Source organism: Echeneis naucrates, chromosome 8 (genome assembly GCF_900963305.1).
Source record: "Echeneis naucrates chromosome 8, fEcheNa1.1, whole genome shotgun sequence".
In the NCBI taxonomy this organism is placed as follows: domain Eukaryota; kingdom Metazoa; phylum Chordata; class Actinopteri; order Carangiformes; family Echeneidae; genus Echeneis; species Echeneis naucrates.
In genome coordinates, this window is record NC_042518.1 from 9039658 (window position 1) to 9053582 (window position 13925).

The 13925-nt window shown below is 41.4% G+C and overlaps 1 protein-coding gene across 2 annotated transcripts; it reads right to left on the reverse strand.

The window, feature by feature from the left end:
• Positions 1-778: 778 nt before the first annotated feature.
• Positions 779-5951, reverse strand: fscn2a (fascin actin-bundling protein 2a, retinal). 2 transcript variants are annotated; one of them, XM_029509094.1, is made up of 5 exons: positions 5022-5951; positions 1628-1784; positions 1406-1527; positions 1129-1296; positions 779-994 (listed from the first exon to the last, which is right to left on the reverse strand). In XM_029509094.1, exons 1-5 carry the CDS (start codon positions 5842-5844, stop codon positions 789-791), a joined length of 1476 nt encoding a protein of 491 aa, XP_029364954.1. In that variant the 5' UTR covers positions 5845-5951; the 3' UTR covers positions 779-788. The 2 variants fall into 2 exon arrangements, with proteins under 2 accessions (XP_029364954.1, XP_029364953.1); XM_029509093.1 differs by having other exon boundaries at positions 1129-1318; positions 1356-1527.
• Between the last annotated feature and the right edge of the window lie 7974 nt (positions 5952-13925).

The following is a 13925-nucleotide window of genomic DNA, read 5'->3' on the forward strand; positions in this document are numbered from 1 at the left end:
GATTTAGAGCTGTCTATTTGCTCCTGGTTGCTTCATTTGATCTAATTGTGCTTTTGTAGAAACTGTAAATGGTCCATTTAGATAAATGAAAACACCGGCAGCACTACCCAGTTGCTGCTCTTTGAAGACAATAATGAATTACCTTCGCTCAGTGACATCAGTGACCCTACTAAATGACAATATTCTCATCGAGCATGTGAAAATATTGAAGCTATTTAAAAGTTGTAAACATACTGTGGTTGACAACAGCGGATATGAAAGATCCATATAATTGTAGTTGGCTCATGTTCACCTTAACACTTTTTTTCTGGACTAAACCTCAGAATGCTTAGCCAGCCTGATCTGTTACTGTCATACAAGAACTGTGTTCAGGACGTTTGTGTCCACCTCTGTTTGTTTGTATCCATATAGCCAGTGGCATTCATTAAAAATGGAGCAACTGAGGGTTTCAGTGGAGAACACCTTTCAGCTGATAAATGTTGCTACCTGGAATATATTCTGCTGTCAATGTACCTATGATGAACAAATCGTGTCTGGGGGGGGTTGGACAGTATCTGTCGTATAATGGATTTGTGAGATTACACTGTTTCGTTGCCTGATGTTGGCATTGTCATTTAAAAGACAAGACATCTAACATTCACAAGGGGAACCACAAAAATCTTCCTATTGTGTTCATTTTCCCTCAATTAAAAAAACAAAAAAACAAACAAAAAACAACAACAACAAACAGACCAAGAAATCGGGCACCTGGCAGCTGGTATAAAAACAGGCAGGAAAATGTTATGGGATCAGTATTCCCAGAGAGAGGAAATGTCAACTGATGTACCGTCGCCCATAAGTGTTCCTCCCTGGTCTCCACGTAGGTACTTGCCATTGGAGCCCTTGATAGCAATGCGTCCATGTTCCAGGAACTCAAGGAAAAAGTCCTCTGGCTTTTCTCCATCTGAGCACACGAGGCCACTGCTAGACACGTACCAGAACTTTCCATTTACACCTGGGGAAGGACATTTAGATTATATTCCAGCTCTTTATTTAAACCGCACTGCTAGTTGACGAAACAAAGTACTGATATGCGTCTGTACGTATGCTCAGAAGTTTAGTGCATTGTGTGCATGTGAGAACACTAACTTTTTACATGGTAGGCGCCGTCATTGAAGATCAATAAAAAAATGTCATAGATGGATCGATTTGCATCCAGAGTGTTGGAGTTCTTGTGGTGACACACGAAGCCGTTTTCTCCACGGAGGATCAGCATGGGGCGGTTGATGAGTTTCATCAGGAATAATTCATCGTCACCTGCAGTCAGAGATAAATATTGCTAATCTGTTGTGGATAGGTCAACAAAGCTGTCGCACAGATGGCAGATGCGAACAAACACAGATGTGGCTTGTTTGAAAGCTCTTACCTACTGTGTCGCTGACCGCTGAGAGTTGCCCATTCTTCTTAGTACACACATACTTTCCATTACTTGCCTTGAGTGCCACTCTCTGCCCTCGCCATTCGATGTCAAACATTGTGTTGACCTCTCTGGGCAAGAAAAGACATAGATTGCCAGATGTATGAAATGTTCAGGGAACAGATACATAAGATATAAGAAAGTTCCTTTGAAGCTAAAAGGCCTTCTTACACTTCTGTGGCAGTGGACTGGATCTCTCCATGAGTCACCAGAGTCCAATAGGATCCCCCATTGGTCCTGAACATGGACTTTTTGCTCTCCTTATCAATCTCCATCTGAAAAGTCTCCATGTCTGTCTCTACATCTTGATTGGCTGAGATACTCACGCCTGATTTAAAAAAAAAAAAAAAAAAAAAAGAAAAGAACAGCCATGATGGTTGGGCCTTTTTTCTATTGAAACAATATTAGTGTTATTTATGCTCTCTGACATTACCAGAGAGATTTGTGTGCATACTGTAGCAATCCAACATTTACCTGCATCCATGCCTTCTTGGTTGCATCATACAATGTAATGTCCTACCCTACAAGATATGTTTTTTAGGTCATACAGAATTTTTAATTTTTTAATTTTTTTGGCTGATGAGTGAGCTGTCTCTGCAGTGAATTTAAGTTCATTTCTGTAAAATACACTGCAGAAAAACAAAGCACATTACATCTTTGTGTATTGATGTTTTCAAATTGTACCCTAAATAATTTTGGTTTGTTTTTGTGCGATATAAGCGACCTATATATTGAAATATTTTTCTTCTCCAGTCACCGGCTGTAGGTGCCTTCAAGCAACTTCACAATGTATGGTGCTTTGCTGCTTCAAGGGTTTGGGCAGACATTTGATTGACATAACTAAAAATCTTGTTTGCTCATTACAGGAGATCAAAAGATTTAGAGAAGTGAAGTTGCAGAGGTGAATTATTTTGCCGAAAAGGTTTGACATGTGGCTGTTTGGGCTTATTCATCCATTAATTTATCCTTGGAATCCATTTCAGCTTTCAAGTACAAAAGAAGTCAGTCTTTCACACTGAAACTAGAATAGCACTTAGTAGTGCTGGCATGGAAAAGCAATTTTGGAAAAAATCCTAGTTGCCTCCTTTAACTGAATCCTCAATAAGGAGTAATGGGTTCTTCTCCTGCCCTTGCCCCCACCATGTTTACTGAAATTTGCTTCGATAAAACTGCCGACCGGATAATCAGAGATGTGGCTGAAAACATAACCTCTATGGCAGAGGTAAAAATACATTTTGAGCAATTTAACCTATTAACCTGCTTTAGATGTGACCAGCCTTGACACAAATAGAGCTAAACCTAATACTGAGGGGATAAAAAAAAAAAAAGCTTCTGAAAATTTTGCCAATTTTTCAAGTAAGAAAAATTAGTGTCCTGTTGTCTAAACACTAATGCCACACTTTTTTCCAATCCAGTGCTATATTCTTAAGCCACATGTGTTAACTGTGTCTGGTGGGGTGTGTCAGGTGGTGGAGAACTCGGACACACAAAACTGAACTCTGTCTGCTGTAGTTCAAATTAGTTGCCACAGAAATATCCTTCAACCTTTCTCTTAAGCCTGTTACAACCCTAATCCCCCACAGTCACCCCTCCCTGTTCATCGCTTGCTGTAATTCCCTGAGTGGTGAAATGCAAATCTGCACCGCAGGGCTCACTAAGCAGCTTTCAGTGTCTTGTTCCTTAAAAAATGTGAAACTGCCACAAGGCCAAATAATACAGTTAAAAATTGAAATTCCTGCCCTATCTTATTAGCATGAAGGATGGCCACATTGTAGAAACACTGCCCTGATACTGACCTTTTTTCTTTTTTTTTTTTTTTTTTTTAAGGCAGAGTTTTATTCATGCATAAGTATGGGGATGACTGCTATCTGAGGTTGGTTGCTGGGCCTCATTACTAAGATATGCTACAGTGTGGCATGTGCATCATGCGTGCAACAGTAAATGTGTACTTTTGTTGTTTGTAGGAACTGTTTACTTTAGTTTTCAAGCTGCAACAGAAGACTGTTTGCTCTGCTCTTCCCTCACATTGCTTGGGTCAATAAGGGCAGTGCAAATCCTAACGTGCAGCTTGCAAAGAGTCCTTGTAACTGATCCGTCTGCCTGTGACTCTTCTTTGCTGCCACCTCATTGCCACACTGACCAACTATAGCCTCTCGAAAATTGGAGAACTTCCCTTCATGGATGACGGGGAAAAAGCAAGTAGCTGCGAGGCTCAAAGTCCATTGATGGTAATTGACACCCATGGGGCACAGATCTGCCCAAGGGTCATTTGCATGCTGCTTAATCTTCGATGGACACACAGTGGAGATGACAAAGCCCATTACCACAGTTACCACCACAGTATGACTGTCAGCCACTCTAGTTCCAACACGTAGTCAGGAAAGGCAGGGTTTTCTCTTATTACCTGCTAGATGTGACTGGTTTGCTTTTGGTTGATGGAACGAATAAATCCTGACCATCTCGAGTCAAACTGAATCCCTCATTGAATGGAGTAAAATTTTTATTCACCCTGCGCTCAAAAATTCTTCCTGCCTTTTATTTAAAATCTCCAATATGCTGCTGCGATATACTGTTAGCTGTTTTACATATACGGTAAGATTAGAGTTGTATCTAAGATCCATAAAGTCTGTGAAGGTTCAGGCTACATTCACATTAACGTGGTTGGTTTAAAAATGCATCATTTTGCTCTGTTTACACCTACGGTCTATATTATTGTTGGGTTTTTTTAAGAGCCTGAAATGCTGCTGTACAATCTCCTTCCTGTTTACATATGCCCATGCCCAGCATATTTAAATGGTCACGTGAAATGAGTTTTCAGGCATGGACAGAGATTCATGATACAGAGCTTAAGTACTTCTCTGGATAAAGATTGCTTTTGTAGCCTCTGTTTTTTAACAGCTTTGCAAAGCTCTTGTGAAGCTTTAACTGAGAAATGCAGGGAACAGATTCCTGACAAGAGACAGAAAGCCACTGAAAAGAGAACACCACTGATTTGAAATTTCCATCCATTCCATTTAAACAAACTATGAAAATAAATGATAGGATACAATAGAAAAGAAAGTGACAGAAAGAAACACCTTCCACATCATCTTACCAAGAGGTTGGCACGAACTCATTTGGTGATTTAGTTTACTGCTTAGATCTCCAAATGTTCTACTAGTTTAGTCAAAGTCAACGTTTGCTATTTTGTTTAAGGAGAAAAGTAAGCTCCTGGCACTAATCATGGTAATGTTTATCTTCCATGCCTGTTTGTTACCTTTAAGACAAATTTTCTTGACTAAAGTTCAAGACATCTCAAGAAGACAAGTTTCTTCAAGGTGTATTTGCTAGCAAGTACATATCAGTCTTTAGATCTGTCATATCATGTTCAGTCATTGCTTTTACTGCTGGATTGTCATTTAGTAAAATGAGCATGCTAATAGTTTTTTGTTTTGTTTTGGGTTTTTTTCCTAGAGAACCATAACATTTTGTAAATATCAAACTGTTATTAGATGAGGTAGAGGTGTGATTTATAAAAAAAAAAAGAAAAGACATTATTCTTAAGACTTCATCACAAGCTGATTACCTTGTTTGACTGAGACAAATCTTTTATTTGCGGCTTGAAAAACTACTTGCGGGTGACTCTCCTCGAGATCAAACAGCTCATCTTTTCCAGGCTTGGAGCATCTGCCAGAACGCAGCGTTCCTGTGGGGCCTACTGGAGTCAGGTATTTCCCGTCGCAGTCCTTGAAGGCCAGCTTGCCAGATTTCAGCTCCAGCGTGAAGCTAGTCGTGTTGGTGTTCTCCTTCACCAGTTTACCATCATTGCTGAGGAAACGGCTGTCGCACGTCTTCAGGCTGTACTTTCCATCCAGGTACACTAAGGTGACCAAGGAGTCCACTCCCCAGGGGATGTTGCTGTCCACTGAGATTTCTCCATCTGAAGCAGCCAGATGGGCATAGCGCTTGCGTGCCACGCTGAGCAGGCTGGCCTGTGGGTGTAAAGCCAAATGGATGGCCCAGAGCTCCTGCTCCCCAATGACTTGGGCAAAGCAGGACAGGTAGTCAGCTGAGCCTCCAAAGTATCGCTGGTATGACTCTGATTGCAGAGCCCAGCGACCGTCGGACTGGGGCACGATAAGGAAACGACAGTCGGGATCTGGCTTCTCCGCCCCACATGTGATCTTCCCATCTTTGTCTGAGGCCAGATAGCGTCCAAGGTGGCTGCGGAGGAACACTGCCTGGCCATCTTGCTCGTCCTGTTCCAAGGTCCAGATCTGTTTCTTCTTCATGCTGGTGCCCGAGGCATTCACCTTGAAACCGAAGGCCTCGGCTGTCAGGTAGCGGTTGTCATAGTTGATGAGGCCAAACTGGAGCTTCAGGGCCCTGTTAATACCGTTAGTCGGCATGCTTGAACAGGCCGCACGTTAAGATTGCAAATGAAGAAATCTAGAAGAAACAAGGGAAAGGGTAATAAAGGAAAGCCAGCATGAAACTGAAAATCAGAAATCAAATTCTTGATTCCTTCTTCTTTCAAGCTCTAAATTATCTCCACTTCTCGCTCTTGTTTAGTGTTCCTTGCTTCCCTTGTCACTTTCTCTTTCCCCTGAGGGCTTGTACAGGCTCTTGCTCTCTGTCCCTTAATGAGTTAGGATTAAAATCAGCAGGACACAGCACCTCAATCCAACAAGCCTTTGACGTCACATAGCAGAGAACCAACCACAAGCCTCCCCTCCTTCCATGCACACACTGAGCGGCCTCATTCTCTGTCACTTCCATACGTTCCTCTTACACACTCATCTTTTCTCCTCCAACCTTGTCTTCCTTCCCTGCAACTCATACTGACACATTCATTTGTCAGTCTGACTCCCTATTGGCTCTCACTCTCATATTTATGTCCGTGGACCAGTAGCCATGCCATGCTGCCCCAGGATTATCTTAGCTCTGATCTGTTGGGCGAGCCGCAGCCTAACTGGAAAATGTCCAAACATTAAAGGTCCTTATGGTTACAACCGATGCCAACAGATTTTGTCTGATTGAATTTTTAGTCTGCCACTTTCTGAATATTTTTTTACAAGCCACAAATGACAATTCAGCTTGCTAAGGTCTTGGTGTGAAGATTAAACCTGTTAACAAAGACCCTCTGTCACTCTGACCATGGGTTAATGTACATGGCTGACTGATTTCGAATCAGTCTTTACTCCTGAAGCATTACAAAGGTTTCTTTATGAAAGTTATTACCCTAGTTTGCTGCATGCATGTCCAGGAGAGCTTTACACCAACCAATTTGGTTTGGGTTCAAGTCCTCAGAGATATTTAAATTTGTTGAATGTGTGAGCTTTGCCTTGAAGAATTTGAATGGCTCATATTTGAATGCTCAAGGATAGTCTATTTGCCTTCCCTTCACATTCCCTTCGGTTTATTCTCGATTTTACTGTCTGTAATTCTCTAGTCACTCCATCAGTGAATTGATAAGAGGACACAGTTCCACAGACCCATGACCTGTGCCCCAGTGCGAATCAAGATCAACCTTTGTAAGAGCATTACCAACCTCTTTCACTAGTTACCGTTCCTTGGGGATGTTGAACTTAATGCCAAGGAGATTGTAAATACCATTAATGTCAATGTTTTTTAATCTATATCACAATGCAAAGTCTTTTGGGCTTTTATTTGGACTTTTCAATATTTGATGACAAGCTAGGAGTGATAAGTATCATAATGTCAGACTAACAGAGGAGGTTAACACTCTGACAATCTAAGGAAGCTCTATAGAAGCATCTAAATATCTATGATGTTGATTTGTCTATAGAAGCTAAGGGATTGCATTCTATTTAGTACAAATGAATGGGAGTGGGAGAAAAAAGGATCTTGTCTCTTCACCCTCTCTATTACGGCTAGCTCTTTACTCTGCCCTTGAATAAAGCTTTTTGAAAAAAAAAAAGTATGATTTCTGAGCAGGTAAAAATTTTATACAATTCTTTGAGCAAACCTTGTCCCCACAAAGCCCGTGATCTGAATGCCACTCATACAGTTCCCTGTGGAGGCTGTCTGTGGGAAGGGTAAAGGTTGAGTCATGAAAAAGGAAGATTAAAAATTTAGCAGTTTGCATGCTGTATCGTCTCAAAGCAAAAGCTCTTCAGAAATGACATAATCAATAATAGAAACAGTTGGGGGAAAAAAAAGTAGTACTGGCTACACATCAGAGTTGGAAAGAAATTCAGTTTAAGACAAAAGCTTCGCCCAGTTTAAGGTCAGGAGGCAGATGCATTAGTGTGTTAACATTCACCTGGACTATACAAAACAAGTTTGATCAAACAAGTTCAAGATAAACAGAAGACTGACTTGATTTTATGTACGAAACCTTCAATAACCTGAACTAAAAGAAACAAAACATTTTAGTGTACAGTAATGTCTCATTCTTAAAAACGTGACAAAACAGTAGTTTGCTCTTAGCTTTCTTAAAAAAAAAAAAAAAACACTCCATCCTCTCATTCATAAATACAGAATACTTGTAAAAGTTTTTTTTAATGCATTTCCACCCTGTGCTCCCTAAGTGGCAGTATTGTTCTGTACATAACGGTATTTCACTAATACTAATGTATGTTTTCACTAAAAGATGAGTTAAATACATTGTATTTTTTTTATTTTAATGTTTTAATGTTTAATTTTTGGATATTCTAGTTGGGATGATCCTAAATCAGTCAATGTGTCGGCTCGATGCATAATTTTGGCTTGCACAATCTGTGAGGATAAATTTAGTAGAACTGCGAGAATGGCTGTGTCTCTGCATGCATGAGCTTTCTCAAATCTTTCACAATGCTTCGCCTTGGTTCAATCTTGGTTTGATCGTTCAGATCACAAATTCTGCGAGAGGTATAACTGCTTGCCACGCATCTACAGTCTAATAAAATATCACTGAGATGCATAATGGAGGAAGCTGTGCTGATGAAGATTGGTGCCATCTAGCATGTACAAGTCAAGATATATCAGAATTTGCTACATAAGTCCTCATTCCCTAACACCCCTGGCTTTGTGGTTGTGCAACAATAATATGACAGAATATCTCATAATTTGCCCATCATGTGTAGGACACCCATTTCTTCAGGAGCAAGGAAATGTTAAATACTTTTCTATCGCTTGTCTGCCGTCTAATACTAGTAGAGACTGAAAAATCCAGTTAACCAGTGCCATGATAATCAAAACTGAAATGAATTTAGGTCCATTCATTAATAAAACTATAAAACTGCAAGAATTCCCAATCACCTGTTTTTTACGCGTTCAATTAGCTGTAGTCTGAAGCATTTTAATAAGTGTGATATGCAGACATGCAGTATTCTCTTCTGGTGTGATCGATATGCATCAGTAGATGGCAGTGTTGTCTATATTTTGTAACTTTTTTGTTTTCTTTCATAAACTTGGATTGCTGTGTTTAGTGGTGTGCTGTGGAATTAGAAATATTTTATGAGGAAAACGTCATTAATTATCTCGAGCTTCATATAAAAAGAATTTACTTGGCTTGTTGAGGGGAAAAAGCTGAATGATTTTCTTTCTAAGATGTTTCCTCTCTCTTTCTGTCTTGGAAAGCTTCTCTAGTAACCAATCCATGAATTAGCTTAATTAGTTTATTCGTGATTGATAGGCAAATAAATGATTAAAAGTTAATAGTTTATAAAGGATTAATAGTGTAATAACTGTTTAAAGGCCTGTGGAGTGTTATAATTGTCATACAAGTTAGTTGCATGGGAGCCAAAACGCAGGAAAGATGGCCAATGTTGTGTGCGTCACCTATCAGGGTGGTAAATAATTTGATTTCATATGATGAAATCCATTCATGAGAAATATCCAAAGGATATTTGGTGTTTGCAAATATAAGAAATGCAAAATGGAAAAGGACTCTTCTTACAGATGAGGACAACGTCTCTCTCTTTATTCTTTAGATGCCCCTTGAGGATCTGGGTTCACTGGCACTCCAGGAATCTTATGAGCAGAAACCCTGGGACATTTGACTCGGGGGGGGTCCAGCAGCTTGGACAAATTGCATATTGTAACTTTTTTTTTTTTTTTTTTTTAATGACATTAATTTCCCTCTTTATCTTTCTTGGTGGTATCTTTTTGTGTGTGTCTCCCCCCCGACACACACACACACACAATTTCCTGCTCTTTCCTCTGCTGGTGTTCCAGGTCTAAATGAACAATAAAATCTTTACTAGTAGCTCTAAAAGTAAATGATTGAAGGATGGATTGGGGGGGTGAAATAAAAAAACTGGAAGCACCCTACAGTATTAGTCGCAAATACACATAGGCATGCTTGTGCACACATGTACACTTGCTGTATACGTTCACCCACACACAGATCAAATGGTGAGCTGAGGTCTCCCCCTAGGGCATGAACATGGATTAATGTGCCCCACGCGATTATTTCATTTATAACTGTCCTGGACCTTTTCAGATAAGACCATTTTTCACGTTGCCATCCATTAGTACCTTTAGACCACATCTATTAGCCTGCCAAGCACTAGGCTCTCTGTTTAAAGGGCCAGAGCCCTCCCTGTTTAGCGTGAATTATAAAGGCCTTTTAGAGAGGCGTCAAGGTTTGTCCTGCTACAAATTTAACCCAACTAATTCCCAAAGGACAGAGGTGCTAATTTCTTAAATAATATGACACATTAGTTACCCCTTACTATTATTTTGGAAGACAGGAAGACTCATGAAACACCGTGAGAAGGGTAATTCAGATAGGATCTCTGACAAATTCAGTGGGAATATAATTTCCTTAACATTTGTTTTTTAATTATTCCTGTGCATCAGCATAAACCAGTTTATTTTTCTCCTACGGGATTGTCATTGAACTGATAGTTTATAAAATCATAACTGTATAACTAGCAGAGAAAATGTCCTTTTCTTGCTCTGTTATACCCCCATGGGACCCTCCTACAGCCCCTTCTAAAACCAGCAGAGGAAAACGTTCCATGAGACATGCAATAAAAGTAAAATGTAAAATGGCTGCCTTGGCTGAGATTCTCCATCCTCAGCAGCTTGGTGCTCACTGACCCCATTAATTCAGGTGTTCATTCATCTACAGGACAATCCTCCCACAGGCTGTAAACGGCTCACCCCACTGTGTTTGCTCAGCCCCAAACTGGCCCAGCCCCGGCCTTCTCGCTCCTGATCTATCCAGTGTAAAGGGTGCTGCCAATGAACTAAGTATGGACAGCCATATAAATGAGCTTGTTAAATGTCAAACCTTTAAATACTCAGTTGTAATGCCACATTTGTTTTGTAGTCTGTCATTTGTTTTTAGAGTGAGTCAAACTTGTTAAACCCCTCCTCACTCTCCAAGGAGTGAAGACAGAGAGCTGCTCATGCAGAGAGAGAAGGTGGAATAACTTAATTGGAGGTTACATTGCTGCCAGTGCAATGCGTTATTGACAGAGATACCTCAGCATTCGGGGAAAGCAGTTTGCAAATAGGTAAGGAACAAAAGCTGTTCCTCATTGATTCATTTGCAGACTGGTGGTCACCGTGTTTGGCCGTGTGCAGGCTGGGCTTTTGTTTCGATGCAGACAAAGTAAGCTTCAAGGGACAGGAGCACTCATGTTAATGTCATCCATTCCTCACTGGCTCTGACAGCAGGGCTAATATGAGGCCTCAGCTTCTGCCATTCTGACAAATCTGTCGCTTTCCGATGCGGAGAATGATTATGTGAATCACAATGACAGGTATTTGCGTCCGTCTATAAAAATGTGCTTGTGTGTAAGCAAATGTGTATGGCTGGATGTGGAGATGATACTGACTGCGCTTGTGCCTGTTGTACTGTCCGTGCCAGTGTGTGCATGTGCATGCATGCATACCTGGTTATTGGCAAGCATGTGTTTCAGTGTCTCCACATCTTGGTTTAAGTCACGGGTTTGCATATAAGCGCTGCCATTTAGAAAGAGCCAGGCATACGTTGCAGTGCATTTCTGCTGCCTCATTTTTTGTTGTTTTTAGTGCATTCCCTCAAGCAGAGACTAAGAGTGATTTACACAAAAGTGGATAGATACTTTGATTTGGCAATGCAGCATATGCAGTATTCTGCTTCAATGTTGATTTGAAATTTTAGTTAGTACCAGATTTCCTGAAAAAAGTCACAGGAGTATCCAAAACATTGCAAATGGAAAACCTTCAGGAGCATCATAGCTCCGTGAATTAAAACTAAACTCTCACCTGTTTGTCACAAAAGACAATCACAAATTGTCTATTATAGACACTCTTGGTGACCTGTGAGATCAATACCGGCTCTGATAGTTGTTGACATCAGGAGGCCAGCAGTTGGAATTGAGGGGACAATCTGTGGGAAGAAAGAGAAAAAGAAAGGAGAGGGAGCCCTTATGTAGTGTGAACTCAGCCAAGCTGTATATCCAACGTCTGTCTCCATAAGCCCTGAGCGCTTGGTTTGTGTTCATCCACACAGAGATATGCCATTTGTCCTAGCACACACACAAAACACACAGACACGCATTCCCCTCAAACATACTACCATAGCTTTCCTGACAAATTGAGCACATTTGTTCACTGGAGAAATTTTCATTGAGCAACTGGGTCTTCTCTCCGTCTCCTGTTGTTTCTCATTCAGAGGTTTCCTCCCCTCTTTCTCCGTCTGTGGGTAGATTGTTTACAGCAGGAAGTGCCTGGCATCCTCTCACTTGGCATTGGGATACAGTGACTTGGCTGGTGCTGGTAGCCCAACAAAATTCACGGTCCCAGTGCTTGCTTCAATGCAATTCATGTGCCTTTGGGAGACATCCTTACCGGAATAGAGAGTATTTTTGTTGATTATTCCGTCTGTTGTTGATTACATCCTGGCTGGCCTCGGAAAAGCTAGTGGACAATTTAGCTATCATTCCTAGATGGGTTAATGGGGCCTGGACGGGAGGTTTATGTTGGAGCACAAAACAGTAGGTTGGCTCGGATTTTCTGATGTTACAGCAATGATTACTGCTTAGAAATGTGCATGTGGACATTTGAAGTTTGTGGTGACGTGCCATCGGGTATTTAATCCAATTCACAGCTGTTTGGCCAGGTCGCGCTCTCGTGTTTGATCAGCTGCGATGTTTGGGTGTACTGTAAAAGAGAGGATATTGGTGTCTTCGCGGCGCAAACAGAATCCGCGGCCTTTGACCCTTGAGATGGATGCTGCATGGTCTGAATAGTGCTAGCTTCTGCATAAGCGCTCCGATTGCTCTCTCCTGAAGTGCTAAGCCTACTGGGGCTGTTTGTGCTGGGTAAGCTTGTATTTCCTTGAGCATGCACCACCTGTCAGCAAACAGCACAACTCTGCGCGCATGTGTGTTTGTGTGTGTCTCTTTATGTTCATGCATGGACATCACAAGCGTGTCACAAGCCATGACTAGTGGCACAAGTCAAACCCATATGTTGTTTTAAGTCTACTATGCAGCACTAAGAGGCTGGTATCAACTTATTTAGGAGCTTTTGCGCCGTGTAATTGTATTCCAAGAGTGTTTTTGCAAATGTATGCTTACGGTGGTGCATGAGCATACTTGCAACTTTCCCAGGGGGCAACCTGATCCTATTACATTATCCAGCGCACATCAAAGGGTTAAGAGCTGTCTGCCTCTATAGTCATTAAGCCCTCTCTTAGCCACAGTAAATCAACGCTGTGCCGGCAACAGCTGCTCTGATCACCTATTAAAACTTCCATAATGTGCCGTGTGTACAGAGTGGGGCCTGTAAGCTGACACTGGACAATAGACCTCAGATAAAGGCCATCTTGAGCCTGTGATCTGGCTCCTATGGTCAGGATAGTGAGGGAAGTGGAGCTGAGTGTGGAGAGATGACAGAAAAGCCTTGTCATTAAGGACAACTGCCTCAGGGCTTGAAACCATGTAGATTACAAAACGGATATACGCTGTACTGTCGATGTATTTATATCTTAAGGCACCAGACTCTAAGACGTTATCAAGACCTTAGTCCAGTTAGTTTGAAATATTTAAACCTTAATGTATTCAGAGCTGGAGATTTCCCCCAACAAATGTTTGGTACCAGCTGAGAAAACACTTTATCTGATTTGATGAGAGCTGTATATTTGCAGTCAGCGAAGGAATGCACTTACGCAGATGACATGTCTCTTTAAAACGCTCCCTGGGTGTCTACGAACAACTGAAAAGCATGCAGTCACAAGTAACAAGTAAAGAATACAAACAATGATCTGAGAGTACACAGCCGTGGCTTCAGTGGTTCGGTTTGCAGCAGAGGCTTCAACCACTGGCTACCTTTTTCCACCGATCTGCTCAGGGGAAGTTGTGTGGAAATCGATTGCAGGACAAGCTAGGTGGACTACTGTCAGTCTGGACAGAAGTGCACACTCAGGAGGCCTGTCTCCATGGAGACACAAACAGGGCATGAGACTGCCTCAGGTGAATTCTCTGTGTGCCTCCGCTAGCTGAATTGGTCCATTTAGGTTTCATTTTCTTTCTTTTCCATATCTTTC

Coding starts and splice junctions, on each gene's coding strand:
- fscn2a (XM_029509093.1), bottom strand. CDS start 5,844: ATGCCGACTAACGGTATTAACAGGGCCCTGAAGCTCCAGTTTGGCCTC. Junction 1,528..1,627: donor CAGTCCACTGCCACAGAAGT/GTAAGAAGGCCT, acceptor TTTCTTGCCCAG/AGAGGTCAACACAATGTTTG. Junction 995..1,128: donor CGGCGCCTACCATGTAAAAA/GTTAGTGTTCTC, acceptor GTCCTTCCCCAG/GTGTAAATGGAAAGTTCTGG.